We start from the raw sequence: 27,448 nt of genomic DNA, 5'->3' as shown, positions 1-27,448 counted from the left end.
CCACTGAGGAAAGACTTGTTTTTCTTGAGGCAGGGTCTCTCTATGCAGGCCTCGATAGCCTCAAACTCCAAATCCTTCCACCTGGGCCTCTAAGTGCTGGGATTACAGGTGTGTACACCACATCCAGTTCAGAAAGAAAGTAAACTTCATCTTCTTTTCTGACTTTTAGCTTGCAGGCATCCCTGAACTTTAGCTCTAAATTTATGTCAACAATAACATGCAGGTATTACAAGTGAATAAACTGAAAAAAATGAAAAATAGAGTAGTGAATTAAAGCAAAAAAAAAAAAAAATAATGTGCGGAGAGAAGTCAGCAGTAAGATGACACACGTGCAGTCACGATTTCTAATCCAGCAAAGCGTCATTGTCTCATGAAACAATCACAAGAACAAAAAACATCTATATGCATAAAGTATTTTTTACTATCCCCCAGGGCATCTGCTTTGTGAACGCTGCTGTGCACATGTACTTTGTATAAAAGTTATACATGGGTGTAAAGTGGCATGGGTATGGGTTTTTTTTTTTTTTTATTTACAAAGAGTAATGGCAAAATCTAACCCATACATTTCTATGTATTTCAAGCTGAGACAAGAATCTTACCAGTGCAAAATCCCCACAAAGGCAGCTGAAAAAGAAAAAAAAAGAAATAATTAAAAACTGCTGTTATTAAATGTTTTTTAAGCACTTAGCACTTCAAATGTAAGCCTACAGTAAGAGCTCACTAAGCTGGACACCATCTGCTTCTGCCTACTTGAGCCAGGAAAACAGCCCAGGAGGATGTGAAACCAACTGAGCCATGCTCCCTCTGTCGGTGGGAAGGACCTGGAAGCTTTAATATTCCTCTTAGTCCATTTTTAAGAGTGATGGAGTGGGTGGCTTGACCTTTTTGTGATTGTTCAGTATGATTCTCTATTGTTTCTTATTCTCTCTTTCCTTTATATAAAATGTTTTTAAAGTACATACACTATGCCCAGGTAAGATCCTTTCTTTCTGGCCCACAGAGTCCGGCCTACAACACTAATTTTATAGTGTTAACACAGCGATAATTAAGTGCAGAAAAATCATTGTTCAGCTATTTATTTGCAAGCTAGGCTGTACTATTCAGGCCCTGATGAACTGTCAGATCCCGGTGAGCACCTGGATCCAGGCACCCTCAAGGGCTAGGATGAGCCCCGTGCATGAGGCGAACAGGGAATGAGGAGCAGGTCCAGTTCCATGCTGCTCTGGGTATGCAGCTTTTGTCAGAGCTCCAAACACAGTGGTCAGGAGATTCCCTGGTTTCAAGGACATCACGGAACAGGGAACGAGGGGGGGGGGGGGCTAGTTAAACGCCACGAAGCTCCTGCTTCTTCCTCAGCTCTTCCTGAGTGAATTCCCTTTCATCACAATAAGCTGAATTCCCTTTCATCACAATTTCACTCATATCCAAAGTTTTGAAAGTTGAATTTTGATAATTCCCCATGGCCTTGCTGGCATGGAGAGCTAACTCACTCAGCTACTGCAGGAGTCCCACAGAGACTTGGTGGAAGCATTTCCCATGGCTGCCCCAAGTACACTTGGCAAGATACCTCATAAGACACCAACATTAACCTTCTAAAACAATTTTCAAAACTATTCATCTTGGCTAACAGGATAAATGCAAAGTAATTCAATGAAGAGACATAAAAACTCCGTGTTGAATTTCCCACCTGTGTTCCTCATTGCCTATGTAACACCATGCTGGGCCATCTTAAATTCTTCTCAGATCAGACTTGCTTATATCAGGATGAGCAGAGCCCATGGTCTGTTTTTGTACTATGCTCAAGCTAAAATGTTCTTTATGTTTTCAAAAGGAAAACACTGATTCAGTAGGCACTATGCAGTCCCTCACAGAAAACAAATGCAAATGTTCTCTGCACCACTCTGAAATGAAAATCGTATAACCTCTACCTTCAACTGAGAAAAAAAAATACTCCTGAGATAAAGTTTACTTGACAATGACAGAGACTGTCCAAATTCAGCTACATTTATTTCTTCTTTTCTGGTCTCTTGTTAGTGATATATAATGGAAAATATTTAAAATGACATTTTCAAAATGAAAAGAGGGAAGAGCTGGCTTCAGAGAGCATGAGAGCTTGCTCTGCAAGTGAGAGGACTTAAGGCCAAATCCCAGGTCCATGTGATAGAGCCAGGTGTGTCTACATATTGTATAACCCAGTATTAGGGGGTGATGACTAGAGCTACTGAGAGCTCACTGGCCGGCCAGCCTAGACGAAATGGTGACCTTCTGATTCAGTGGGGGGACCTGTCTCAGGCAAGTAAGGTAGAGAGTGATAGAAAAAGACAGCCCAAGTCCTGCTCTGGGGTTTGTAAGAGTTTGCAGTAGAGTGCATACCCCATACTCACATGTAAGCACCACACATACACACACACCCCACACACTCACACAAAAGGCCAAATATGTGATCGATCCATCTGTTTTCCAAAGATCCTCCCCACCAGCCAAAACTTCCCAAAATATATGTACTTAGACGCATCTCAGTTTTCCTTTCCCACTTGTCTCTTAAAATTAACTTCAAATGCTTTTCCACAAACATCTTTACTCTGCCTTGGAAATCTCCTTGCCATCTCAGATGTGGATAACACCCAGAGCAATTATCTTTATTCCCGCTCCTGCCTCATCTGCTTCTGCTTCAGTCTCATCTGCTACCTTCTCTACGGGTCTCTTCTCTCCACCCCTGCTGCTGCTGCGCTGCTGCTGCTGCTGCAGCTGCAGCTGCCATCATTTAGACCACTGTAGCCTGGTTCAACTAAAATTTTTCCCATATTCTTCCCGCTTTCTTTCTCAGTCCCTCCCCAGTCACAGTACACACTCCGACCAACCTTTATAATCTCAAAAGCATGCTCTGATCAAGCAACTTCCCAAGGGGGGAACATCATTCAGTGCCAACATCACATAGCTACCAAATGCTGTGGAATTGTTCTCTTTAACATGAACAATTCATGTTTTGAATACATACATATATATATATATATATATATAATTATTTATACATAAAGTGAACACTTTGTTATTCATAAAGAATATTTAAAGGAACAGTCTTCCCAAGGAACAGCACATCAACTTGTTATCCAGTAATAAATGGTCAGCTCTGAAAACATATACATACAAGCAACATTATATGAACCGTGCAGATTGTATTTATGTACTTAGGATGTGTGTGTGTGTGTGTGTGTGTGTGTGTGTGTGTGTGTGTGTGTAACAACATTTAAAGAAAAGGAGACCATGAATTTTTAGGAGAGCACAAGAGGATGTGAGGAGAGGAAAGGGGGGATGAGCTATGTAATTTTATCATCTTAAAAAATAAATAATCATTTAAAAAACAAAGAAAAGAATCTGTGCCTTCACACAGAGAGTAAGATGCCTCACAGCCATTGTTGAGTTGGACTCTATGAAGCGTCTGCCCCTACAGCATCTTCGTGCTCTTCACGTCTTTCCTTTCATTCTAACCTTGTTCTCATGCCATTCTGTCTTACCGTTAATCCTGCCATTCTGTCAGCAACACACACACACACACACACACACACACACACACACACACACACACACACTTCTCAGCTCCCCACAGCCATATAGCCCTTTGCTAGAACTCAAGTCCCACCGTTTTCTAGAAGTCCTCTCTGATCTACAATCTACTTCCATTCTGGAGTATTAGCTGTCTCTCCTGAGCTCAGTGAATAAAGCCAGCTAATGAAGTTAATAAAGTTATTATTCAGTTAATAAAGCCAGCCATGGTTTCCTCAGCCACTCATGGGAAACCAGGTGCCACACCTCAGCACACTGGAGCTTGGATTTGAGAAAACAGCTCTTGTGGGTTGTGGATGTGTCTTGGGTCTGTTGGCATAGACGGCAGATGCAAATCTAAATACGAAGTTCAGTTCTTCCTCAATTATTGTTAGCACTTCAGTGTGACAACTCATTTTTACCTCAGCAGCCAAATAGCGTATGAGGGGAAGAGGCGACAATAACATGTATTGGGGTGTTTATGTCTCCGTTTATAACGACAGTTAGTCTGCCAAGGCTCTCAGCTCAAATACCAGACAGCAGCAACATTTAAGTTACCTCAGAAGCTACAGAAAATTAGAGGTATAAATGGAGGAAGTGCTTACATGGAAAAACTCCTAGGCTGCTGCTGTTAAGTTCATCAGGGTGGGAGTAAGTGGGTGTCATCAGGGGTAATACACTCCCCTCCTTCCTCCTCCATGAGTGATCCCAGCTGAGAAACTTTTATTTAAAATACAAAGAAACATAACTCTATCCAGAGGTAGCCAACCACTTTCACACTGTGTTAATTGGCTGCTCTGATAGGGTAACTTTTTGTTGGCAAGCATGTGACCACTAAATCGGAAAACCACAAGATAGTTTAAAACAGGAAGTAGAAGGCTGAGAATTCCTGATAAGTGATTCTCAGATCTCACCATCAAATCTTCCAACACCCCAAACACTGGTGAACGAAATCTCAAGTAAACCCTTTCAAGACTCTAGGCTGGGAGGCAATCCTGCCTGGCCCGGGGTGGAGCCCTCTGAGCAGGCTCTGCTCACCTACGCCAAAGAGGGTCCTGTGGGAGAAGCGATGCAGCTGCAATGTCTGCACCTTTTCGCGGAGCTGGTCCAGGAGACTGTGGAGGAATTGGAAGCGACCGAGAAGAAGGGTCTTGGTGGCCTCTTCCAGCTGAAAGTAATTGTGCGCGTTCAGATTTCGGATCCTCCGCTGCGCATAGTTGCGGGCGCCCCCGGGCAGGTTCCTGCCTCCGAGGACGAAAGGCTGCAGCAGCGACCGCTTGGGCTTCTCCGGCGGCTCTCCGCGCTCCAGCGGGGGCTCCACCGCCCCTGCGCTCCGCCTCCGCCTGGCTTGCAAGCTGCGGGAGGACTGCGGCGCGTCGGGGCCCGATTCCCTGAGCTTACTCCTCGTCGGCCCCACCATCTTCTCATAGTCCGTGTTCAGGCGGATGGAACTGGGTCACCGCAGGACAAGGTCCGGGGGGCCGGACTCACCTGGCAACCTCAACGACCAGCCCCCGCCGCCGTTGCGGGCAGCCTCGTCGTCATGGCGACCGGGAAACAAGGATGGCGAGCGTGCGGTCCAGGCAGCCTTGCGCTCTCCACGTGCAGCCCGCGCGCACGGACTTGCGAGTGGCATAACCTGCCCCAGGACCTGGGCCTTGGAGTTCACTTCGGTTTACCCCTGCAGAACAGCGTTCATTAGCTCATTCTTTAAGTAACACCGTCTGTTCCAAGGAAGTTGCTCGGATCCTAGCCCAGAGAAGGGTTGGGCTCAGCACGTTCAATGCATCCCTAAACCAGAAGCCACCCTAGACCAGAGAAAGGCAGTCATGGCTTAATAGTATCTCTACAGCATTAAAGAGGTCACCTCCACGTTCCAGGTCTTAACTTCAGTCTGTATGGCTGGAGTCCACACCACTTCACTCATCCATTTTAGGACGTCACTGAGCTCCCAAGAACCACAAACACCATGGTGTTGTCTAAGTTCATCTTCATGGAAGAACACTGCTTGGAAATGCTCCGTGGTTCCCCCATATCCCCTAGAGCTTAAACTCGATAGTTTACTCGTCAATACCTTCAGTAATATTTCTCAATCTACCATTCCGACTTTAATTTCCACTTCCCTAGACACAGGTCTTCCAGTAGCTGCAAGTGACACACACACACACACACACACACACACACACACACACACACACCATCCCATGGTTTACCCAGACTTTTCTCCTGCCCATTTGAATGCTGTCTTCTGACCTCAACCCCTTCCTCTAGTCCACATTAATTATGCCTTCACTTAACATCTAGAGCGCACACTGGCAGTTCTATTCATCTGTCCACTAATTTAAATCTAATACATGTGAAACAAGTAAGTGCTGCTGCTGCTAATTTCGTGTTTTATGAGATTTTTCCCAAGAGGCATTTCTGCGTCCCTAGTATTGCTTGTTGCTCAAGATGTTTTATTACTCAGGGCATAGGAAGTAGAGGAGCAGGAATGTAGTACTTTGCTGATATTTTAACAGGCTGTAAATTTTGTCTGTCCAATTTTGAGTTTAAAATACAAGATATTGTTGATTATTTTTTTGGCAAACACACACACACACACACACACACATACACACACACACACACGTATATTTGAGACGTCTTACTACTATGTAGTCCAGGTTGGCCTTGAACTCCTTCCTTTTTTGGCCTCCCTAATCCTGATACTACGAGTTTTGTCACCATATTCAGCTGACAAAAATCTATTCCTAAGTGAATACACAGAGTCAAAATGAAGCACCTTATTTTAAGGTGCACATTTTAATTCTGCATTTTGCAATAACAAAGGGAGTGTAGGGGTTACCCCTGCCTCTCTTGGCAATTTCCCCTGTAGTTTCTTCCAACTGCCTGTAGAGGCGTGTTCTTACCTGTGGTTCATTCCCTTACAAGTAAAATCTAGTTGCTCTCACCATTAAAAATAATCTTTCATATGGATATTCTTCTATTATTTATTGTCAATGAAAATTAGAAATAGTCTCAACATCAAATGCCAAGTTACAGAATTACTTATGCCATGCAGTATTGGGGCCATTAATTCATTTTGAGTGAATAGTTCGTGATAATGGAAAATAAGATACAGTGCTAAAAGAAAAATAAGCATGATGTGTTTTCTGAATTCAATCGGATGTGTAATATTATGTTAGCTTTTAAGTGTCAACTTGTCACTTGAATAGAGAGCTTCACCTGAAGAACTGTCCTGAAATTACCAAGACACTTCAATTTAACCTCTGGTAAATTCTGAGAACAAGGGAGAAAACTGGCCACATTCTTCATCAAATTTTCTTTTTTTTTTTTTTTTTTTTTTTTTTTTTTTTTTTTTTTTGTTTTGTTTTTTTTGTTTTTGTTTTTCAAGACAGGGTTTCTCTGTATAGCTTTGCGCCTTTCCTGGAACTCACTTGGTAGACCAGGCTGGCCTTGAACTCACAGAGATCCGCCTGGTTCTGCCTCCTGAGTGCTGGGATTAAAGGCGTGCGCCACCACCGCAAGAATAGACTAGCCCAGTTGCTAATAGTGTTCTCTCTGAAACCTCTTGAATTGGATGGACCTCCACAGTTTGCATTGTTCCCAGCACTATTGCCTTCCAAGATCCTACTAGGCTTGCTAAGCTCAACTCACAGAATTCAACTACTTTCGTGGTCCAAAGTCCCCAAATCATCCACACATATCTCCAAAAAACAGCATGGTTAGTCCTGCCACATCAATATGCCACTCCTTGGTGCCAACTTCTGTCTCGGTTACTTTTCTATTACCTTGACAAAACACTAGGAGTAAGGCAACAGAAGAGAAAGCATTTAATGTGGGGTTCATGGTTCTAGAGAGATGTGGAGGCCATGACCGTCATGGTAGGGAAAGGATGTCAGCGGGCTGGCAGGCATCCACTGGGGCAGTAGCTGAGTTTACATACTGAGACAATAACCACAAGGCAGAGATAAAGCCAACTGGATGGCATGGGCTTTTGAAATGTCAAAGCCCACCCCCACTGACATGCATCCACCAACAAAGCCATACCGCCTAATCTTTCCCAAACAGTTCCTCCAACTGGGAACAAGCATTCAAACATATGAGCCTTTAGAGGCCACTCTCATTCAAATACCACACTCATGTTTTAGAAGATAATCTCTCTTACATAAAGGAGCTTTATCCAGTCATATATCTAAAACCTGCCTCAGTTCCCCCACTCATGCCCCACCTTTTTTTGGTTAAAACAAGTTTTAAGTGTTTTGTGAAATTATAATACAGTCACATTTTCTTCTTCCCTTTCCTCCCTCCAAAACCTCCAATACCCCTCTGTGGTAGTTCACATGCAATTGGTCCCCATAGTCTCATAGGAGTGGCACTATTAGGAAGTATGGCTTTTTTGGAGTTGGTATGGCCTTGTTGGAGAAAGGTGTGTCACTATGAGGGTGGGTTTTGAGGTTTCCCATGCTCAGGATATCACCAAGTGTCTCAGTTGATTTCCTGTTACCTGCAAGATATAGGACTCTCAGCTCCAGCACCACTTCTGCCTGCAGGCCACCATGCTCCCACCATGATGATAATGGACTGAACCTCTGAACTGTAAGCAAGTCACCCGCAAATATTATCCTTTGTAAGAGTTGCCATGGTCATGGTATCTCTTCTCAGCAATAAAAACCCTAACTAAGACATTCTTCTTGCTCTCTTTGAATGCATGGCTGGAGAGGGGGTTGGAAGGCAGGGTGGAGGGCTGGAGAGATGCCTCAGAGGTTTAAGAGCATTTGCTGTTCTTGAAGAAGACCTGGATCCAGTTCCCAGTAACCACATGTTGGTTCACAGCCATCTGTAACTCCAGTTCCAGGTGTAGTAGGACAGGCCCATAGGGTCGAGGAAATTGACTCAGACCAGTTGCCAAGGCATCCACATAACATACTCCTTAAGAGCGACCTGGAGTCTGCCTGAGGGCCTAGCAACAGGAGCTGTCAGAGTTCCTGGTCACTGTCAGAGGTCCTGGTCAATCATGCCAAGTCTGCTGAGGACCTAGCAACAGTCGCTGTCAAAGTTCCTGATCAATGTCAGAGTTCCTGATCATGTCCAGCCAATGAGGGACAACCACACAGACTGGGCGCTGGGAGGAGGGTATGTAAGGCCTTCCCTGTTACTGAATAAAGGAGTTCGTTATTTGCCTTCAACGGATTTCTGGTGTCTGTGTCATTGATGCCCCACCTTCTCACTCCCTCCCCTGAGGGAGCTGTTAGAATCCAAGCAACACCAGGCGACATGACACAAAAATAAATAATTTTTTAAAAAAGAGAAAGAGATTTATGGCCTCTTTTTAAATTAATTTTTGCTACTTAACATATACATATATGTACTTACATGTATGTTCCCAAATATATATCTACAACCTGCTCATGCATAGGTGTACTTACATTTATGTTCCCAAATACAGAACTACAACCTGCTCAGTCTGTGTAATGTTACGTGTGTTTTCAGGGCTGACAGCTTTGTGTTAGACAACCAGAAGACGGTTTTTGCCACTGTCCACCTTCCTTAGTTGACTGCAGCTCTTTGTGGAGCGTTGAGGCCTCTTGGGCTTTCCCTGTCCACCTGGCCGTGTCTATTGTTGTTCCTGTTCAGCTCATGTTCAATCAGTTTTGTTGGTGAGACTTGATCAGAGCAGCTGCGCACAGCACATTCCCTGATCCTTAGGCTCTTAGAGTCTTTCTGCCCTCTCTCCCACATGATTCCTGGTCCTTAGGTCAGGGAGTTGTTTTGCAGATGTATCAGTTAGGACTGAGCTCCACAACTCTTGGCTTTGATTGTAGTTTCCTGTAATAGTCTCTAGCTGTTGCGAATTCCTTAATGAGGGGTGAGGATCACACTTCTCTGTGGTTATAAGGACAGGTATTTCAAATGTAGTTAGGAATTACACTGGCTTAGTAAAGTGGCGGCTGTAGGTTCACCTCCAAGATCCATGACTTCACTAGCCCTGGGTAGTTGGCTAAGTTTTCGTTACCAATGAGTCTTCGGTTCCATTAGAGAGTAGCTGGTTACCATGAAAGTATGTGTACCACTACTGTATGCTTAAGGTTACTATGCCATGTTGGTCATTGTTAAGGTTCATGAGCTGGGCATCAACATTGTTGGTTATTTCTCTCCTTTGAAAACTTGCATGGCACCTTGAAAGCTGGTCCTCAGGGAGGAGGCATTGGGTCATTTCCAGCTCTGGGGTCTCTGAAGTGCCTGGTGTCATCAGCAGTAGGACTTACCTTCCACCTCTGGGGAACAACCAAAGGCAATAGCAATAGCCTGTAAAGTTTTGTATTCTCCTAACCAACAACTCAAAAGAGGGCTTCTCATACCTGCTGTTTTTTTTTTGTTGTTGTTGTTGTTGTTGTTTGTTAGATGGTCTTTGACCTTTGGAGAGAGCATTGTCAGCCCAGGTGGAAAATTTTCATTTAAACTATATTATGTGTATTTATACACAAACTTACATGTGTCATAGGAATTTTAGGTAGAGAGTTATAGTATGATTCCTTATGATGTTTTAGGATAGTGTTACTGTTTACTTTTACCCTCTTCTCTCCTTCTATATTTACTTTCCCCATCTCTAATTACAGCCCCCCCCCATTTCCCAGTTTCCCCCATCAGATCACTGGCAGCCTGTTATTCCCTTTCTATGGTTCTCTCAACCAATTGCCCCAGCAATATCCCTTTTTGCTTTCTTGGTTTCTGTAGTTACTCCAGGATATGTATACTCACATCCAGAAATTTGGAGCCATAAGCCTCAGATATTTTCTAGTCCCATCTGTTTATCTGAAAATTTCAAGATTTAATTTCTTTTTACAGATGAATAGTATTCTGTAGTGTATATGTACTACATTTTCATTACCAATTCTTCAGTTGAAGGACATTTAGGTTTGTTTCCATTTCCTAGGTATTATGAATAAAGTGATCAGTGAGAGAGTTGTTTTTCATGAAAAATGCAACTAAGCTGTGTAGCCAGCAGATGGCAATAATGACCTATAAAGCATTTTAAAGTGGTTTTAAAATAAAATGAGGCCAAGGTTTCTAAGTACTTTTAAACAACTGCTTCCAGATCAGCTTGGACCTGATCTGTTAGTAATACTCCTTCCTGTCTCTGTCTCCCAAGTCCTGGGGTTAGACACATATGCTGTCCTGCCTGGAAAAATGCACTTGAAAAATAAAAAAAAAAAAAACTACATATAATAGATCAGTGCACTAAATGTGAAATTTAGAGAAACTCCAAATGGAAAACCAAATAAAGGCAATTTCACTGCAGATTTCATACAACTAACTAATAAAGACATTTTTGGGTAAAGTGCTTAGTCTCCCAAATAAAAAATGACTTCATTTTGTGTCATTGAAAGCTTCCTTTTTGCTGTTAAGTTCAATGTATGGTTTTTAGCTTTAAACAAATACACAAGCACAAAGCTAAGCAGTTAAATGCCATCTACATCTACCCTGGCTATACAAAGCAAGGTATGTGAACAGTTCAATCATCACAGTTCTGAAACTTTTATAAACTTTTCACTCACGACCGATCATTTAAAACAACTGATTTTACTTTAATTAAATTTCTTATGCAAGAAAGGTGGCCAGGCGGTGGTGGTGCACGCCTTTAATCCCAGCACTTGGGAGGCAGAGCCAGGCGGATCTCTGTGAGTTTGAGGCCAGCCTGGGCTACCAAGTGAGTTCCAAGAAAGGTGCAAAGCTACACAGAGAAACCCTGTCTAAAAAAAAAAAAAAGAAAGGTGAAATCTTGTTCATACTATTGCACAATTTCTTGTATGTTAAGGTACTTTTTCTTTTTCAGTTACATTTTTAAATTTTTGTTTTAATTTTTCATACAATATATTCAATTGTAGCTGGTATTTCTTCAGTCCCACTGGGGCCCACAGCCACTCAGACTCAAATAAACACAAAGAGACTTATATTACTTATAAACTGTATGGCTGTGGCAGGCTTCTTCCTATCTAGTTCTTATATCTTAAATTAACCCATTTCTATTAATCTATAAGTTGCCACGTGGCTTGTGGCTTATGTACTTTACATCTTGCTTCCTATGGGTCTGGCTGGTGACTCCCGACTCAGCCTTCCTCTTCCCAGAATTTTCCTCCCTGCTTGTCCTGCCTATACTATACTTCCTGCCCGGCTACTGGCCAATCAGCATTTTATTTATCAATCAATCAGAGCAACACATTTACAGCATACAGAGCTATATCCACACCATTCAATCATATTATTTTTCTTCCTCCAGTCTTCCCAGATTCTCTCTGTCTCCTTACCCACCCAATTACATTTTCCTTCTCTCTCTCTCTCAGAACAAATAAAATAATGAATGAATGAATGAATAATATAGATAAATAAATAAATAAATCTAAGAGGAAACAGACAATACAAAAAGAAAAGAAAGCCCACAATATTTCCATTTTGCACTAGCCAGCTACCCCTGTGCATGCGTCATGCCCTGGAGTGTTTTTGACATATCCAGTGGCACTCTGTTCCCACCAGGCATCAATCATACATAGTTTCTTGATAATCAGCCAAACTAGAAAATCTAAAAGAAATGCATGAATATCTTGGTAAATATGACCTACCAAAGTTAAATCATGGTTAAATAAACAATTTAATCTAACTCATGATCCCTAGTAAAATATAAGCAACAATTCAGTGTCTCCCATCCAGGACCTGGAGAGGTCATTCAGTTGTTTAGAACAATTGGCTATTCTTCCAGAGGATTAGGGTTTGATTCCCAGTACCCAGATAGCAGCACACAACTGTTTGTAACTCTAGTTCCAGGAAATCTGATGCCCTCTTCTAGCCTCTGTGGCACCAGGCACACACGTGGTGTGCAGACATACACGAAGGCAAACACCTATATACACAAATTTTAATTGAATTGAATAAAACCTCCCAACCAAAAAAGCCCAGGATCAAATCTATTCGGCACAGAATTGTACCAGACCTTTTACCAGAGCTTAAGCAAAAAACTAATGCCAACACTCATAGTATTCTGTACAATAGAAACTGAAATAACATTTCCTAATTCTTCTTGTGAAGCCACAATTGTCCTAATACCAAAACTACATAAAGACTCAAAACAAAAATTATAGATCAAATTCCTTTATGAACATAGATGTAAACATTCTCAATAAAATACTTGCAAACTGAATTTAAAAAACACATCAAAAATATTTCCTACTATGGGGCTGGAGAGATGGCTCAGAGGTTAATATTGACTCCTCTTCTAGAGGACCTAGGGTAGGTTCCCAGCATCCATATGGCAGCACACAATCATCTGTAACTACAGTTCCAGAGGATCAAATATCCCTTCTGCCCTTCTTGGGCACTGCATGCATGTGATGCACAGATATATACTACATGCAGATAAATGGTCATATACATTACATGAATAAATTTAAAAATTTAAAAAGTTATCTGCTGGGCTGGAAAGATGGCTCAGAGGTTAAGAGCACTGATTGCTCTTCCAAAAGACCTGGGTTCAATTCCTAGCACACACATGGCAGCAAACAACTGTCTATAACTCACAGAAGATATACATGCAGGCAAAACACCAATGCACATAAAATAAAACTTAAATAAATAAATTATTTTTTAAGTTATCTACCATGATCAGGGATGTATAGATTATTAAACATGTATAAATAAATAAACATAATACACCACATAAACAGACTGGAAGACAAAACTGCATGGTCATCTCATTAAATGCAGAAAAGGACTTTGACAACATTTCAGAATTAGTTATTCATAAAGATAATGACAAAGTTCTTAGTACCTCACAATGATGTGACCTATACTTGAATCTCACTCTAAAATTCTAGGGCAGTATCATTCAGTCATCTTGTTCAATTATCCCACTGTAAGACATCGCCTACAATGCCAAAGATAAAATCAATCTCCTTACTTAGTGATGTGTTACAATTTTTGAATCAAAAAAGTCTTGCCATGCAGCTTAGCTTGGCTTGAACCTGAGATCCCCGTCGCAGCTATGTATTTTGATGTTGGTATGTGTGTATTTCTGGAAGGCTATTTTTTCTAGGTAATTCAAATTAGTCTGTTTTTACATAAAGGATTTCCTTCCACACATTGCCTCTACTAAAAACTGTCTTGCAGTCATGTGTTTGATAGAACACCTGTGTGTTGTCTCTGAGGAAGTACCAAGAGGTTTCTAGAACACCTCTCTGTCTTTGCACTAATGTGTTTGACAGAACACCTATGTGTAGTCTCTGAGGAGGTACTAAGAGGTTTCCAGAACACCTCTCTGAACTCAGGGAAATAGAGACTTACTTTGGCTCTCAATTTGAGGGGATGTTGTGCAGCTAAAGACTGATGATGTGTCTCTGCAGCTCCCAGAGCAAGTGGTGGTTGCTTGCTAGCATCAGTACCAATAAACAGAAAGGGGAGTGAGGTGCCCAACTGGACCCCAAGTCTTGAACTGGTGCCTGTCTTCCTCCTTTGGTCAATTCTTTCTAGAAATGCCCTCACAGACAACATCTAGTAGTGTGCCTTGATAATACTCTTAATATGGTCAGGTTGACAATCCAAATTAACCACTACAAGTCAAGGCCACCAGATCCCTGTTTGGGATACCAGAGTTTATCTCCCATAAAGATATTGCTCATCCCCCAAGAAAAATATTTAACTTTAAAGTACTTAAACCACTGAGGCATCGTCCCAACCCCAGCTTTCATAGTCTTAAAGAAGCATGTGTACCTGGTTCAGAAACATCAAGGAAAATATGACTTCTTGAATCTCTTTTGCACGTGGCTATTTCTGTTTCCACTTGTCTGCCATGCTGTGACGGTCCAGTGGAACCTATCCAGATGCCAACTCCATGGTATTTGTACATTGCAGTCACCAAAACTGTGCCAAACCCTCTTTGTGTACAAGCTGCCCACACTCAGATACTTTGTTATAATAACAGAAAATGAACAAAGAGAGTGAACAAATTAGGAACATTTGTTTAAAGGAATATAGAGTATCTTAGTTTTGAGTACAGAAGGAATTGACATCTCCATATCAGAGTAATTAATCTCTCTAAGACACATGATTCATCTACCTCACAGAGTTACTGCACATAAAGTCTTACATACTGTAAAGGTCTTGTGAAGGGTAACAATAATTATTATTCCAAAGTTTGGAATAATTTTCTTCTGGGGAATCCAAAAACCAGCTATGACTTTTCTCTGGGGAGGAAAGAGGAGATGAAAATAAAGTAATATAAATTAATAACCAAGGTCTCAAAGATGTGAGACAACAGAAATATCTTCTATTTAAAGAAAAATGAGGTGGGAAGAATATTCTTGGGAGCTCCCCTTAATTCCAAGTAGATGACTTGCATGACACTCAAAAGTTTTGAAAGTGGACAAATTAAGCCTACATAATTAAAATAGAGGTAGGTATACTGCTTGTATGTATGTGTGTGTGAGAGAGAGCAATAATGACTTTCATGACAAATAATTTCAGCATAACATACATGCCTCAAGTATGTAATCCAATATGTTAGTATACTCACATCTGTATGACAAGCGCCATTCTCTCAGTCCACATTTTACTATGATTGACATAAATCCCATACCCATTAGCAATTCTTTCCATTCCTTTCTCCTCTCTGCCTTCTTTCTCTTCAGATACTCCTGTGCTGGACATTTTCATATAAATGAATTATGCAATGTATAGTCACTTCTGGCTGGCTTGTGTCACTTAGCATCATGTTTTCAAGGGCCTTCCATGCTGTACTGTTTTCCTTATTCCATTGTCCGGGTGCATGGCATTTTATCTACATACTCATCCTTGATGGACATTTACATTTTCCCATTTTGACTGTTATGTATTATGCTGCTGGGTCTGGGATTGCAGAGTCACCAGATAAATTCATGGTTTGCCTTTGCAGGACCAGCCATATATTTTCCAAATGGGCCATGCCATTTTCCATGTTCACAATCAATATATGAGGGGGTGGTGTTGCTTTCCCACATCCTTGCTAAAGCCTGTTATTATCCAACCCCTGTGTGCACACATCTCCTAGTGACAGGCAGTGACGTTGTGCTATCTTCTTGCTCACAGATTTTATTTTTTAGAAAAGTTTCAGGTTTACAGGAAAATTTTTCAGAAGCAGAGTTCCCATATCTCATTTTTTCCCAGCCTCCCACATAGAGTCCCCTGGTACAAACATCTTGGATTAGTGTGGTCCTGGTGTTGTAAGTGATGAGTCAATATAGATGCACTCTCAGTGACTAGTCTCCAGTTTGCATTACAGTTAATTCTTAGATTTGTCCGGTCCCATACATTTTGACAAATGCATAATTTTTTAGACTCATCATTAAATCATCATATCAGAATTGTTTGGCTCTCTAACACTCTTATGAACTCTATCTGTTCACTCCACCTCCAAAACAAACAAACAAACAAACAAACAAACAAAAAACCAGAAGGCACTGATAAGACTACAATGTTAGTAATTTTGCTTTTTCTAGAGTATCTTGTGGTTACAGGGCTGGAACTGTGCAGTGTGTAACCCTTTCTCAATATTCTTTTCATGTAGAAATAAGCATTTTTTCATTCCTTTGCATCTTCTCACAGCTTAACAGTGCTTCTCCTCCTCTAATTCTTCTCTTCCTCTCTTTCTCTTCCTCTTTTTCCTTAGTTCCTCTGTTGTAGAATATTATTTTAAGATGTGTTACATTTGTTTATGCTGTGGAACATTTGTTTAATGATGCAAAGATGTGTTGCATTCTTTTATGTTACATTTGTTTAACTCTGTGAAGCTGTTTTACTGTACTTGTCTAAAACACATAATTGGTCTAATAAAAGCTGAACAGCCAATAGTGAGGCAGAAGAAAGGGTAGGTGGGGCTGGCAGGAAGAGAAAATAAATAGAAGGAGAAAAAGCAAGAGAGAAGGAGCAAGAAAAGAAAAGGCCAGTCACCCAGGCACACAGCCAGACACAGAATAAGAAGGAAAGAAAAGACATACAGAAATAGAGAAAAGTAAAAGCCCAGAGCAAAAGGTAGATGGGCTAATTTAAGTTAAGAAAAGCTTGGCTAGAAACAAGTCAAGCTAAGGCTGGGCATTTATAAGTAAGAATAAGACTCCATGTGTGATTTATTTGGGAGCTGGGTTGTGGGCCCTTCCCCTCAAAGAGTAAAAGAATGAAAAAAAAAAACACAACAAAACAAAAAACCAATAACTACATTTTGGCATACCAATGTGGGTCTCTCAAATTTCCATGTAGGACCTGAGAAAGCTGTTTAAAAAAAAAATGGATATGGCTCCTTTAAGAGTTTCTGCCTTCTGGTGAGCCCTTGAGCAACCAGTATGTTGAGCAGGAACAAAGAACTAAGTAAAAATGACTGCCACAGTACAAACATCAGCATTCTAGAACTCCAGGAAGGTTGAATACAGTTCCTGGACTCAACCCTGGCCAGGCTGTGAGCTTTAGGCTAGGCTCTCATGATCTGAGAGCAGGCAGAGCCAGCCAAGAGCCACATGGAGGATTCAGGTATAGCCTAGCAGTTTAAAGTTTGCTCACACTGTCAAAAAAGACTAGAGATATGCCATAAAAGATGTCCAGACAGAAAAACCTCTAAACAGGTTACAATGTGTTTTCCAATGTGTGTAGGCTTAAAAAAAGAAAAGAAAGTGGGTATAGGCAGTTATAGAAAGAAAGAAGTAGTTTAAAAAATCAAGTCTTTAAAAAGACAGTAAAATTAATATAAAAGAAAAAGCCATATAAAGACGGGAAATATACAGGGAATCTGGATCTTGTATAATATTGTCTTGATTTTGATTTTTTTTTTTTTTTTTTTTTTTTTTTTTTTCGAGACAGGTTTCTCTGTGTAGTTTGGCTTTCTGGAACTTGCTTTGGAACCAGGCTGGCTCGAACTCACAGAGATCCAACTGCCTCTGCCTTCCGAGTGCTGGGATTAAAGGCGTGCACCACCACCGCCTGGCGGATTTTGAATTTTTTGATGCTGATGGGCAGAAGATAGCTGCCAGGAGACATGGACTTGTGAACAGGACTGCAAAATTGAACCAATCTAGATACCCTAGGGCTGTCTTAACTTTTAAAAAGATGTCAAAAAACATATTTGTCAAGTGGAAATAAAAATGTTTTGGAGTTTTGTTCCCACAAGAGGTGAGAGGTTGTGGATTCCTTCAGAAACAATGTGAATAAGGTATGACAAGGAGAGACCTTCTCAATCTTGACAGGTGATATCTATCAACAAAAGTTATAGCTGGTCTTCCCAAGACTTGGCCATATCCCAAATCTTCTCGCTGGACCCTAAAAATGCCTTCACTCACAGACAACAGGGAGCAGTCTAGAGAAAAATGATGCCCACATTCCCAGGAGTTAAGGGGTATAGGTGGTCTTTGGTTATTTATTGGGTTATAGATGTTTGCTATCATTTAAGAAAATATAGTATATTGATACAAATGTAAAGTTATTTTTTGTTACACTGAACATATGTTTCTGCTCTTATTTAAGGTATTGCACCTCTGAAGTTCAGTTAAAAATGTAAAGTAAAGTTCTAATTTTTGAAAGCTATTATAATTTATATAATATATTTAGGATGATCATGAAACACAGGTTAGTCATCTCCAACAATCAAATTTATAGATATGTTAGGCATGTTTAAACTGTTTTTGCCTTGACTGCTTGACAGTATGCTCTATAAACTGGACATGCAGGACCCACAGAAAAGTGACTGATAAACTTTGTCAAAACAAGGTGGGATGGTCTTTCAGGGTTTCTGCTTCACATAAGAGTATGCTAGACATTCTACAGGACACAGAGGAAAGCAACTGACAAACTTTGCCAATATAAGGTCAGACAGTCCTTCAAATTTCCTGCTTCATTGAAAAAGTCTGTCAGATACTCTAGCCTGTAGGATGGATGCCCCAACATTGCAGAGGAACTTTGGGTGACTGTCCAGGCAGACAAATGTTTCTGTCATTTCTAGAGTTTTGGAAGTTGCTTGCAATGCAATTCCTCTTTACTCAAGCAATATTATATCCTTCTGGTGTCTTAGATGGAGTTGAAGTCTAGAGAGTAACAGCTGCAGTTTTCCTTAATTATGATAGAAAGTAAATTAGGTATAAAACTTTGGACTCACTAAGATAAGATAGATAAGGAGTGTTTTCTCTAAATTTGCTAGATAAAAATGGACTGAATATTGTAAATGTAGTTCTTGATAACTATTTCTGTTGTATATAGTTTTACTATGTTAAAGTTAAAACCTTTCATTTTTATTTAGACAAAAATGGGAAAATGTTGTAGAAAATTATTTTAAGATGTGTTACATTTGTTTATGCTGTGGAACATTTGTTTAATGATGCAAAGATGTGTTGAATTCTTTTATGTTACATTTGTTTAACTCTGTGAAGCTGTGTAACTGTGCCTGTCTAAAATACCTAATTAGTCTAATAAAGAGCAGAATGGCCAATAGTGAGGCAGAAGAAAGAATAGGTAGGACTGGCAGGAGGAGAGAATGAATAGAAGGAGAAAAAGCAAGAGAGAAGGAGCCAGAAACGAAGGGGCCAGCCACATAGCCAGACAAGGAATGAGAAGGAAGGAGAAGATTCACAGAAATAGAGAAAGGTCAAAAGCCAGAGGCAAAAGGTAGATGGACTAATTTAAGAAAAGTTGGTTAGGAAACAAGCCAAGCAAGGCTGGGCATTTATTAAGACTCCACGTGTGATTTATTTGGGAGCTGGCTAGTGAGCCCCCAAAGAGTACAAGAAAAAATTTCTCTTTTCTTGCTACATTTTTGAGGATCTACCCCGGGCCTTGTGCACAATGGGCCAGCACTGGACAACTAAGCTACACCTCAGCCAAAAGCATTTCTTTTTATCACTGAGTAATAGTCCATTGTGTAGATTATTGATGTGCCATCATCTGTTCATCTAGTCACCTGGTGTGGGACATCTTGATTATCCCACATCTTGGTAATTATGAAGAAAAACTGCTATAAAGTCAAGCGAAAACTTTCATCTGACAAGACCAGATCATCTGGGTAATAGCTAAAAAGCATAATAGTCATATGACAACAGAATGTTAGCTTGTGCAGAAACAGAAAAATTTATTATGTCTGGACCATTTTTATTTCCCCCAGCAGTGATGGGATTCCTTTTGCTCTGTATCCACACTGCACCAGTGTTATCAGCACTTGGTATTACAACCCATGTCCAGGGCTACTTAACTTGTTTTTTAATGTATGATTCACCAGTCACATGTAATGTTGCATACCTTTTCACATGTTTACTTTCCATTCCCATATTGTCTTACAAAATTTATGTGTATGTATTCAGATATTAAAACAAACAAAAGCCAAACCGCAAGTGGGTGGGCTAATTTCATGTCAATCTGGAGTCATCTGGAAAGAGGGAATCTCAACTGAGAAAATAACCCCGCCAGACTATGCTATGGACAAGACTGTGGTACATTTTCTTGACTAGTGATTGATGAGGGAGGACCCTGGACTGGTGGTCCTGGGTTCTATAAGAAAGCAGACTGAGTAAGGCAGTAAACAGCCTTCCTCCGTGGCTTCATCTTCAGTTCTTGTCTCCAGGTTCCTACCCTGAGTTCCCTAGATGATGGACTTCACTCTGTAAGATCAAATATGCCCTTTCCTCCTCAAGTGACTTTAAGTCATGCTGTTTTACCACCACAATAGAAACCTACCTAAAACACCTAGAGGTTTCACTTATGATATCTTGTGAAAGTTTTATAATGTTCCTATATAGTATTTTGATTTAATTTTTATAAGCTGTCAGGTCCAAATCTGAATTCATCTTTTTGCATATGGATATTACACTATTCCAGGACCAGTGCTAGAAGATTACTCTCCACTGAATCATCTTTGCTCCTTGATTAATTATGTAGATGAGTTATTTATGTTGTATTGGTGGGCTGTGATGACCTATTGCTTTGACCTTGTCCTGTTGTTTTTAACAACAACAACAAAATACCTAATGTCACATTGTCTATTTCACTGTACCTTTGTAGTAAGTTTTAAAGAGAGGCATGACTAGTCCTCTGACTCCATTAGTATTGCATTGGATTTATGTAGAAATAAATCACTTGCTGGATTTTGAGTAAAACTGTGCTGAATCTATCTGTTTGAAGTTGTGAATTGACATCTTGGAAATATGGACTTTGTTTTCATAAACATGCCACCACGAGCATATCTGCCCCCCCCAAATTTGGTTTCTAATACCCTTCCCCACTAAAAGGAGCCCGGGCAAGGCTCTAGAAAAGGCTGGCAAAGAAGGTACAAGATAGACCTGAGATAGTTCATTGTGACAGATATTGAAGAATGACTAAAAATAAATAAATAAATACATATCAAGAAGGGAAAAGATCTTAATGATCAAATCTAAAACAAATGGAGCTTTGAAGTGATTAAAAACAGACACATTATAAAGCACTGGCAATTTGGACACTTTTGTCATGAAACAGCAAGACAAGCTGAGGATCTGTATAAATGCAATATGCCAGCCTCAACTCAATCTATACTGAAAGAAAATATGCTCAGTCACTTGACAAAAATTACAATGTAGATAACAGATCATTGTTAGATTTCCCAGAGTTGCCAAAACTACTGTGGCTATTTGTTGTTTTTAAAAATATGCTTCAAATTACTTTGGGAAGTGGGTCATAGGTTCAACACATGCTCCGCCAGCTCAAGGCAGTTTCTGCAACTATGCATGTAAGTTTATCTACACCACTGTGTGCGCTGCTCAGTGTGCATGCGACAAAGCAAATGGAGCTTAAGACTAGGAATTGGTGAATCCCAATAAAGGACACACAGGATTTCTTATACCATACTTGCAATATTTCTCTTTAGTGTGAAATTCTTCCAAATAAGATGTTTGAAAGCTTGAGTTCAGCATACACACAAATTAGGAGACATTTGCAAGCAAAAGGTATGATAGCACCGTGTATTCTGAAGAGCAATTGTGTGGAAGATGACTAAGGCCTTGAATTTGGCTGATCCTGCTTGGTCAGCCTATTTGCTGCACTATCGCTATAGCATGGATCACTGCTCATGACTTGGCTGAGGCAGTAGTTTTTAAGCTACATGGAATCAATGTCAGGGTCAATTGGTACAACAGACGTAGAATCACATATCTGAGGGTTCATTGGGTGGAATAAGTGAGGGAAGAGAGTTGAGCAGTACTAGAAAGAGAGAAGGGTAGAACTGTGAAGGCAGTCTTCCTTAAACAACAATGTCACAACATGGCATCATAACCCAGAGAGATCATATCTGGGAATGGCAAGTTGAGCCCCAGTATCATCCAGTCCTCCTCTGTATCAGGTGAGAATACAGACACCAAAAGTCACTGTGTGTAGATAATAAAAAGTGTAAATGTGTTCATATGCATAAAAAAACCACTCCATTCTTAACAAAAGAAACAAGTATCCACACATTAATGCTTCTGTACAATTCGGGATAATATATAATTTTAGCTGTTTACAAATAACATGTTATGCTTCAAATATTACATAAGGTTGATAATACATTTCTGGCAGAAATAAATATATTGCACTTAAACAGAACTTCATTAGATGTTACTTCATAGTATTAGGCTTATAATTTTTTCCCCATAGAACATTTCCCACTCCCTTCCCCCACCCCACACACTGCATTACAGTGACCTTTCCACGCAATTCATTAAGCAAATGAAGACACAGCAAACAAGGAAACTGTGACAGAGTCTGCCTAACAGGTGATACAGAATTTCATACTTTAGCTAACAAAAGAACTTCAGATTTCTGACAATTTTTTAAAAAGCAACTTAATACCATATGTCTTTGTGCTAGAAGTAAAATACAAGAAATTGTATCTTTTGTCCAGATGTACTATTTCACACACACACACACACACACACACACACACATACATGCACACACACACAATTTATTTTCTTTACAGGATGCTTTCTTTAAAAGGGGAAGAGATTGAAATTATATGAGAGAGGCAGATAAATAAAGCTAAAAAATACTTAGGGATTATTAACCCATCAAATACTTAAATGAGCCTTCCTATATGTAGCTTTCAGGGGAAAAATAAGTGTTTTGGTGTTTTCTAGTAGTACAGAATAGTAAGCCATGACAAAAGGGTTTATGCTTTCTTAATGTTTTAAAGGTTTATAACCTTCCCTTTGCTTGTTTGTAGCAATGCCTTTCATTCTAAGACAATACAAAAAAAATGAATATAAAACTCATCCTTCCTGCAGTAACTCTCTAGAGGAACGAGCTAATTTTTTTTTTCTTTTGTCTACTGCTTTGTCAGAGTGAGTATTGTTTTGTTTGTAACAGTTATCAGTTCCCTGCCCATTTAACAATGGAAGTGGTTTTTCTTACTCAATAGAATACTGAGTAAAAAACATGAGTTTTAATGTAGTGTGTTAGCCTGCTCATTAAGGACTAAAGTCACCACTGAGCTTGCCTGCCTATCTGAAGGAGTGGGAAGTCCTCCCATCCGTTTTATTTATAGGTAATTTTCCTAACATAATTGTCCTTTGTCCTCTATATTAGCAATGTAGCTTGAAAAGTTAATCTGAAATAAAGAAATAAGATAAATATTCTAACATCTCCCTGAAATGCTCATAGGCAATGTGAGGCATGAGGTTTCATTTCTAATATTTCTTGAGCATGTAAAGGATTCCCTTTGTTTTTATTACTGTGTTTAGGGAGGGGAGAGTTGTATCTGGAGAAGCAAAATGGCAGACATTTGGCCAGTGGTTGGGAGATAAGATCTAAGAATGGCCCAGAAGCCAGTGCAGCTCTTATACAAAGCCCTACACAATGTTTCTGCTACATGATCAAGCTCTTTTCAAGAGGTTTTATGTCTCTGTACCCACTCACTACAAATACTGGCAGCTCTTCCCAACAATACACCACTGTTACAAGCTGAAAATGCCAGCAATGGAGCAGACCATTGAGCTAGGAAATGCTACCTAACATTTGTTGATATGCCAGACACAACTGGGTGTGTTTCCACAAGAACGCCAAGGACAGCAAGCTGGTAGGATGATTCACTAAATAAAGAATTGGCACAACTCAACTTAGAACTATTGAGTTACATTTTAAAACCAGAGCATGGGTCAGAATCCAGTAAGTTATGAACCAGTCTGTTAGAGTTCAGTGAAGCAAGCCTGGCCTGGTGTCTTCGGCAGCACCGCATTGGGCCAGGCAAAGCGGAAGCCCTGACTTTATTCCAGATATATTGTAAGTCTTAGTTATTATTATTCAATTGGATTTACCTGTTAATATCTAATTCTTGTCTTCAGTTTTGGTGGAATGAACATTCGGATTTTAAATAGTAAATTCCCAAGGGATTTATAAAAATTGAAGACCACAATAAGTTCCAAAGTTACAGGTGGCTCCCAGGCTTGAGTGCCAGGCATTCCCATGACCCCATTTCCCTTGGGTGGTTTCTGTCTGGTTCATGTAATACCAACTGGGGAAACAAACATCTAGTTAAGAATTTTAGGGCAAAAATTTCAAGAGCCCGCTTTGCTGGCCACTATGCCTTCCACTCAGTTTCATTCTCATATTGCTGAATTGCAAGCAAAATTCTAAAAAGTACTGACAAAAGATCATATTTAACAACAGCAACAACCAAAAACCCACAAACATACTGTGAGGCACACAGATTGGGAAAACTACAAAAACAGTATTAAAACAATCCTTTTGTTGTCATGGAAAAGAAAATGCTGACATACATTCACTTTAGTATCACAGCATCCTGTAAAATAGCATCTTTGTTTTTCCTGCAGTGTTTTGTTTCAAGGTACTTTTGCAAGAGGCCAATCATTAAGTCCAATCCGATAACCTAGCTGTATGGGCGTTTATTTTAAACATCACTCACAAGTTGTTTTTAAAGGAAATGCATGTCCATACTTGTCTGGAAACCAACTATCTGTGCATATGACTGCGTGACCCACAAGAAGCTAGATTCACCCGCAGTGTGTGGCATGGGAGCTTACTATGGTTTTCCTGACAGATCATGTTTCTTTGTAACTCAGCTATGGACTTTGTGGAGATTATCAAGGGCAACATCTAAAGCCAGCATCCCACACTCAGGCTGTGTGTGGTACCCTGTTTCACAGGTTGGACTCGGCCTGGAAAGTCATTCCACAAAACTACCAGTAAAAATTGTGGAGTGATGTTGTATATTGCATTTATGCCTAAATACACTTCTACAGTCAGGAGTGCTATTTCTCATGTCTTCTAGCACATTCAACACATTTGAAATAGGAACAGAGCAGAATAAAAACCACATATGAAAATTAAACCAAAATAAAGTTTAGGGGAACTGTGTGAAGCAAACCAGTCACACCCTCAAGGTGGAACACACTGTCTTCAAAGCTGAAGGTCTAATGACTTGAATAAATCTATATGATTAGGGAAATGCATTATTGCAAAATACCAGATTTGTTGCCCTGACTGTAAAGGCTAAGATACATGTTGTTCAAAAATAACATATTGATTATATAGAAGTAAAACATAATCTCTAGTGTACTTATAGAGGAGAGGCTTAGGAAGGAAGCAAGAGCTGGGTGAAGCTCTAGTTTGCTGGTAAGAACTGTTAGTGTTTCTGTCAGGGAGTCACAGAATTGACATGCAACTTCATGTTGGCGGCTGAGGAAAATGGAAAGGAGTCCGTAAACATATCACAGACAGATGAGAGAAGTCAGAGGCAGGGCACATCCATGCTGTAAGCATACATGAAAGCATGGTGAGCCGCCCGTGGGAGAATGGTCATTGGCAAATCCCTGATGACAATGGCGACAGGAATAAAGCAGATTTTAAAAAATCAGAATTTGGCCCAGTATGTTTTAATAGGCAAAAGATCCCCCACCACTGAAGTGAAAATAAAAGGGACTTCGGCTCCTATGACACAGAAATTCCCCTCTGAAGAGAACCACTGTATTTTGATTGTAGTCTGTAAAGGAGAACCTCATCCATCACATTGCATGGGCTCTGGAGAGGTCCTCAGTGGCGATGCCAGCAGCTTATCAAGAATGCAGTGCCCCAAAGCCAACCTCTTTGATAATAACAGAGCTTCTTACTTTAAAAATAGCATACAGAGGGTTTCCTCTACATAACTGAAAAGTTTTTGCAAGAAAAAGAATTATTAGGAAAAAAAAAAGAAGGAATAAAGACAGAGCTTATGGTGTCGCGGCCTGCGGATACGGCAGGAACTTGGTAAAGGCATCACCGTATGTCCATTCACACCACAGGACGCATTCGTACTAACTCTGCCCCTTCCCCAGCAAACTGACATAAAGGAAACTAAACATGCTTCAGCTACAGCACTACACACATTTCGCTATTGGCTCCCATTTTCTACTGGGAGAAATGGACTTGAGCATTTCAATATGCTATATAGTATTGCCTCCTGGACGATGCTTTGAACCTGTTGAAAGCAGAAAGAAAAGCTATACACGAGGATTTCATACAATACTGCATCAACAGGACTTTTAACCGCTAGGAATAACGCACCGTGGGATTCCTTTGCCTTGGATCATTAAGCTTTCTAGGTAAACTGATGTTCTGTTAGTTGTAGGAGTGGGCTGGCTAAACTTTACACTGATTCTCTTCTGGATCCAACTACAGATGAATCCTGGCCCATGGTGCACTCCCTTACAAGTAGGTTTTACTGTGAGTCCAGCTCTCCGCTTTAATGAGTCCTGTATTTCCTGGAGAGCCCCCGCTCCAATACCCCACCTCCCACCCACCCATCAATCTCCTATATTGTCATACCCATTTGCACATCCTGGATCTAGCTTCCCCCACTCTCAGAAGAGTCATACAAACGGTGTCATCACCGCAGAGGAGTGGCGTAGTCCTTGGATGGCTGCATAGGGCCCCTGCTGGAAGTAGTGATGGTATCGAGGCATGTGGAAGGAAGGGAATGTGGGACCACTTCCCTGCATGGAGCTGGCAATGGCAGATGGGGTCAGAGGCATTCCCAGGCGGCTGTACGGTGGCAGAGAACCCTGGATAGGGTGAGGAATGGGTGTCGCTATGGACGCTGTGCTGGTGCCAAGAGCAGTCAGGGTCTGCGGATGCTGAAATCCAGGGAAACTAGAAGACGATGACACCCAGGAACTGAGAGACAAATTGTCAGATGTTGTAAAGGCTGATCCTGGAAGAAAAGCATTCATTAGACTCAAGTAGCTACTTAAATATACTGATGAAAAACTAAAGATCAGTTTATGTTCTTTCGTCGTTGTTTTGAGATAGGGTCCTTACTCTGTAGCCCTGTTTGTCCTGAAACTCACTCTATAGACCAGGCTGGCCTCAAATTCACTGAAATCTTACCTGCCTTTGCCTCACAAGTGCTGGCATTTAAGGCATGTGCCACTATGCCCAGCTGAAGATCAGTTTATTTTTTTAAAAAAAAATTGCTAGCTCTCCACACCCAAGAGTAGTTGGGTAACACAAACAACAGGATTCCATTTTAAAAGAGAGAGAGAGAGAGAGAGAGAGAGAGAGAGAGAGAGAGAGAGAGAGAGAGAGAGAGAGAGAGAAGGTATTGGAGAGTTGACTCAGAAGTTGAGAACACTGTCGTCCAGGGGACAGGTTCAATCCCAGCATCCACATGGCAACTCACAACTGTCTGTAACTCCGGTCCCATGGGAATCTGATGCCTTCTTCTGACCTCTGCAGGCACCGGGCATGTGCGTGATACACATGCAGGTAAAGCACATATGTAATATATATATATATATATATATATTATTTATAATATATTATATTTAATAAAATAAATATAAAAAAGAGAGAGGAGAACTCAAAATTGGGTGGTTAAAGACATGAGGGTGGCTCTGGGAAGAGTTTG

The 27,448-nt window shown here is 40.6% G+C and overlaps 2 protein-coding genes across 3 annotated transcripts in view; both read right to left on the bottom strand.

Moving 5' to 3' along the window:
* The window catches only part of Dpy19l2 (dpy-19 like 2), a 96,865-nt gene extending 91,752 nt beyond the window's left edge, over window positions 1–5,113 (bottom strand). The window contains exons 1-2 of the mRNA XM_028872566.2: window positions 4,582–5,113; window positions 600–624 (exon numbers count right to left, since the gene is read on the bottom strand). Of these exons, the coding sequence (XP_028728399.1) occupies window positions 600–624; window positions 4,582–4,963 (407 nt within the window). The 5' untranslated portion in view covers window positions 4,964–5,113. The remainder of the gene's footprint in view (window positions 1–599; window positions 625–4,581) is intronic.
* A 16,909-nt stretch (window positions 5,114–22,022) lies between these two features.
* The window catches only part of Tbx20 (T-box transcription factor 20), a 61,518-nt gene continuing 56,092 nt past the window's right edge, over window positions 22,023–27,448 (bottom strand). For both annotated transcript variants that reach the window (XM_028872567.2, XM_028872568.2), the window contains exon 8: window positions 22,023–26,752. In XM_028872567.2, coding sequence (XP_028728400.1) covers window positions 26,412–26,752 — 341 coding nt within the window. In that variant the 3' untranslated portion in view covers window positions 22,023–26,411. The remainder of the gene's footprint in view (window positions 26,753–27,448) is intronic.

This window comes from Peromyscus leucopus, chromosome 7 (genome assembly GCF_004664715.2).
Source record: "Peromyscus leucopus breed LL Stock chromosome 7, UCI_PerLeu_2.1, whole genome shotgun sequence".
Taxonomy (NCBI): domain Eukaryota; kingdom Metazoa; phylum Chordata; class Mammalia; order Rodentia; family Cricetidae; genus Peromyscus; species Peromyscus leucopus.
The sequence above is the reverse complement of the archived record's forward strand: the minus strand, read 5'-3'. Positions and strand labels throughout refer to the sequence as shown.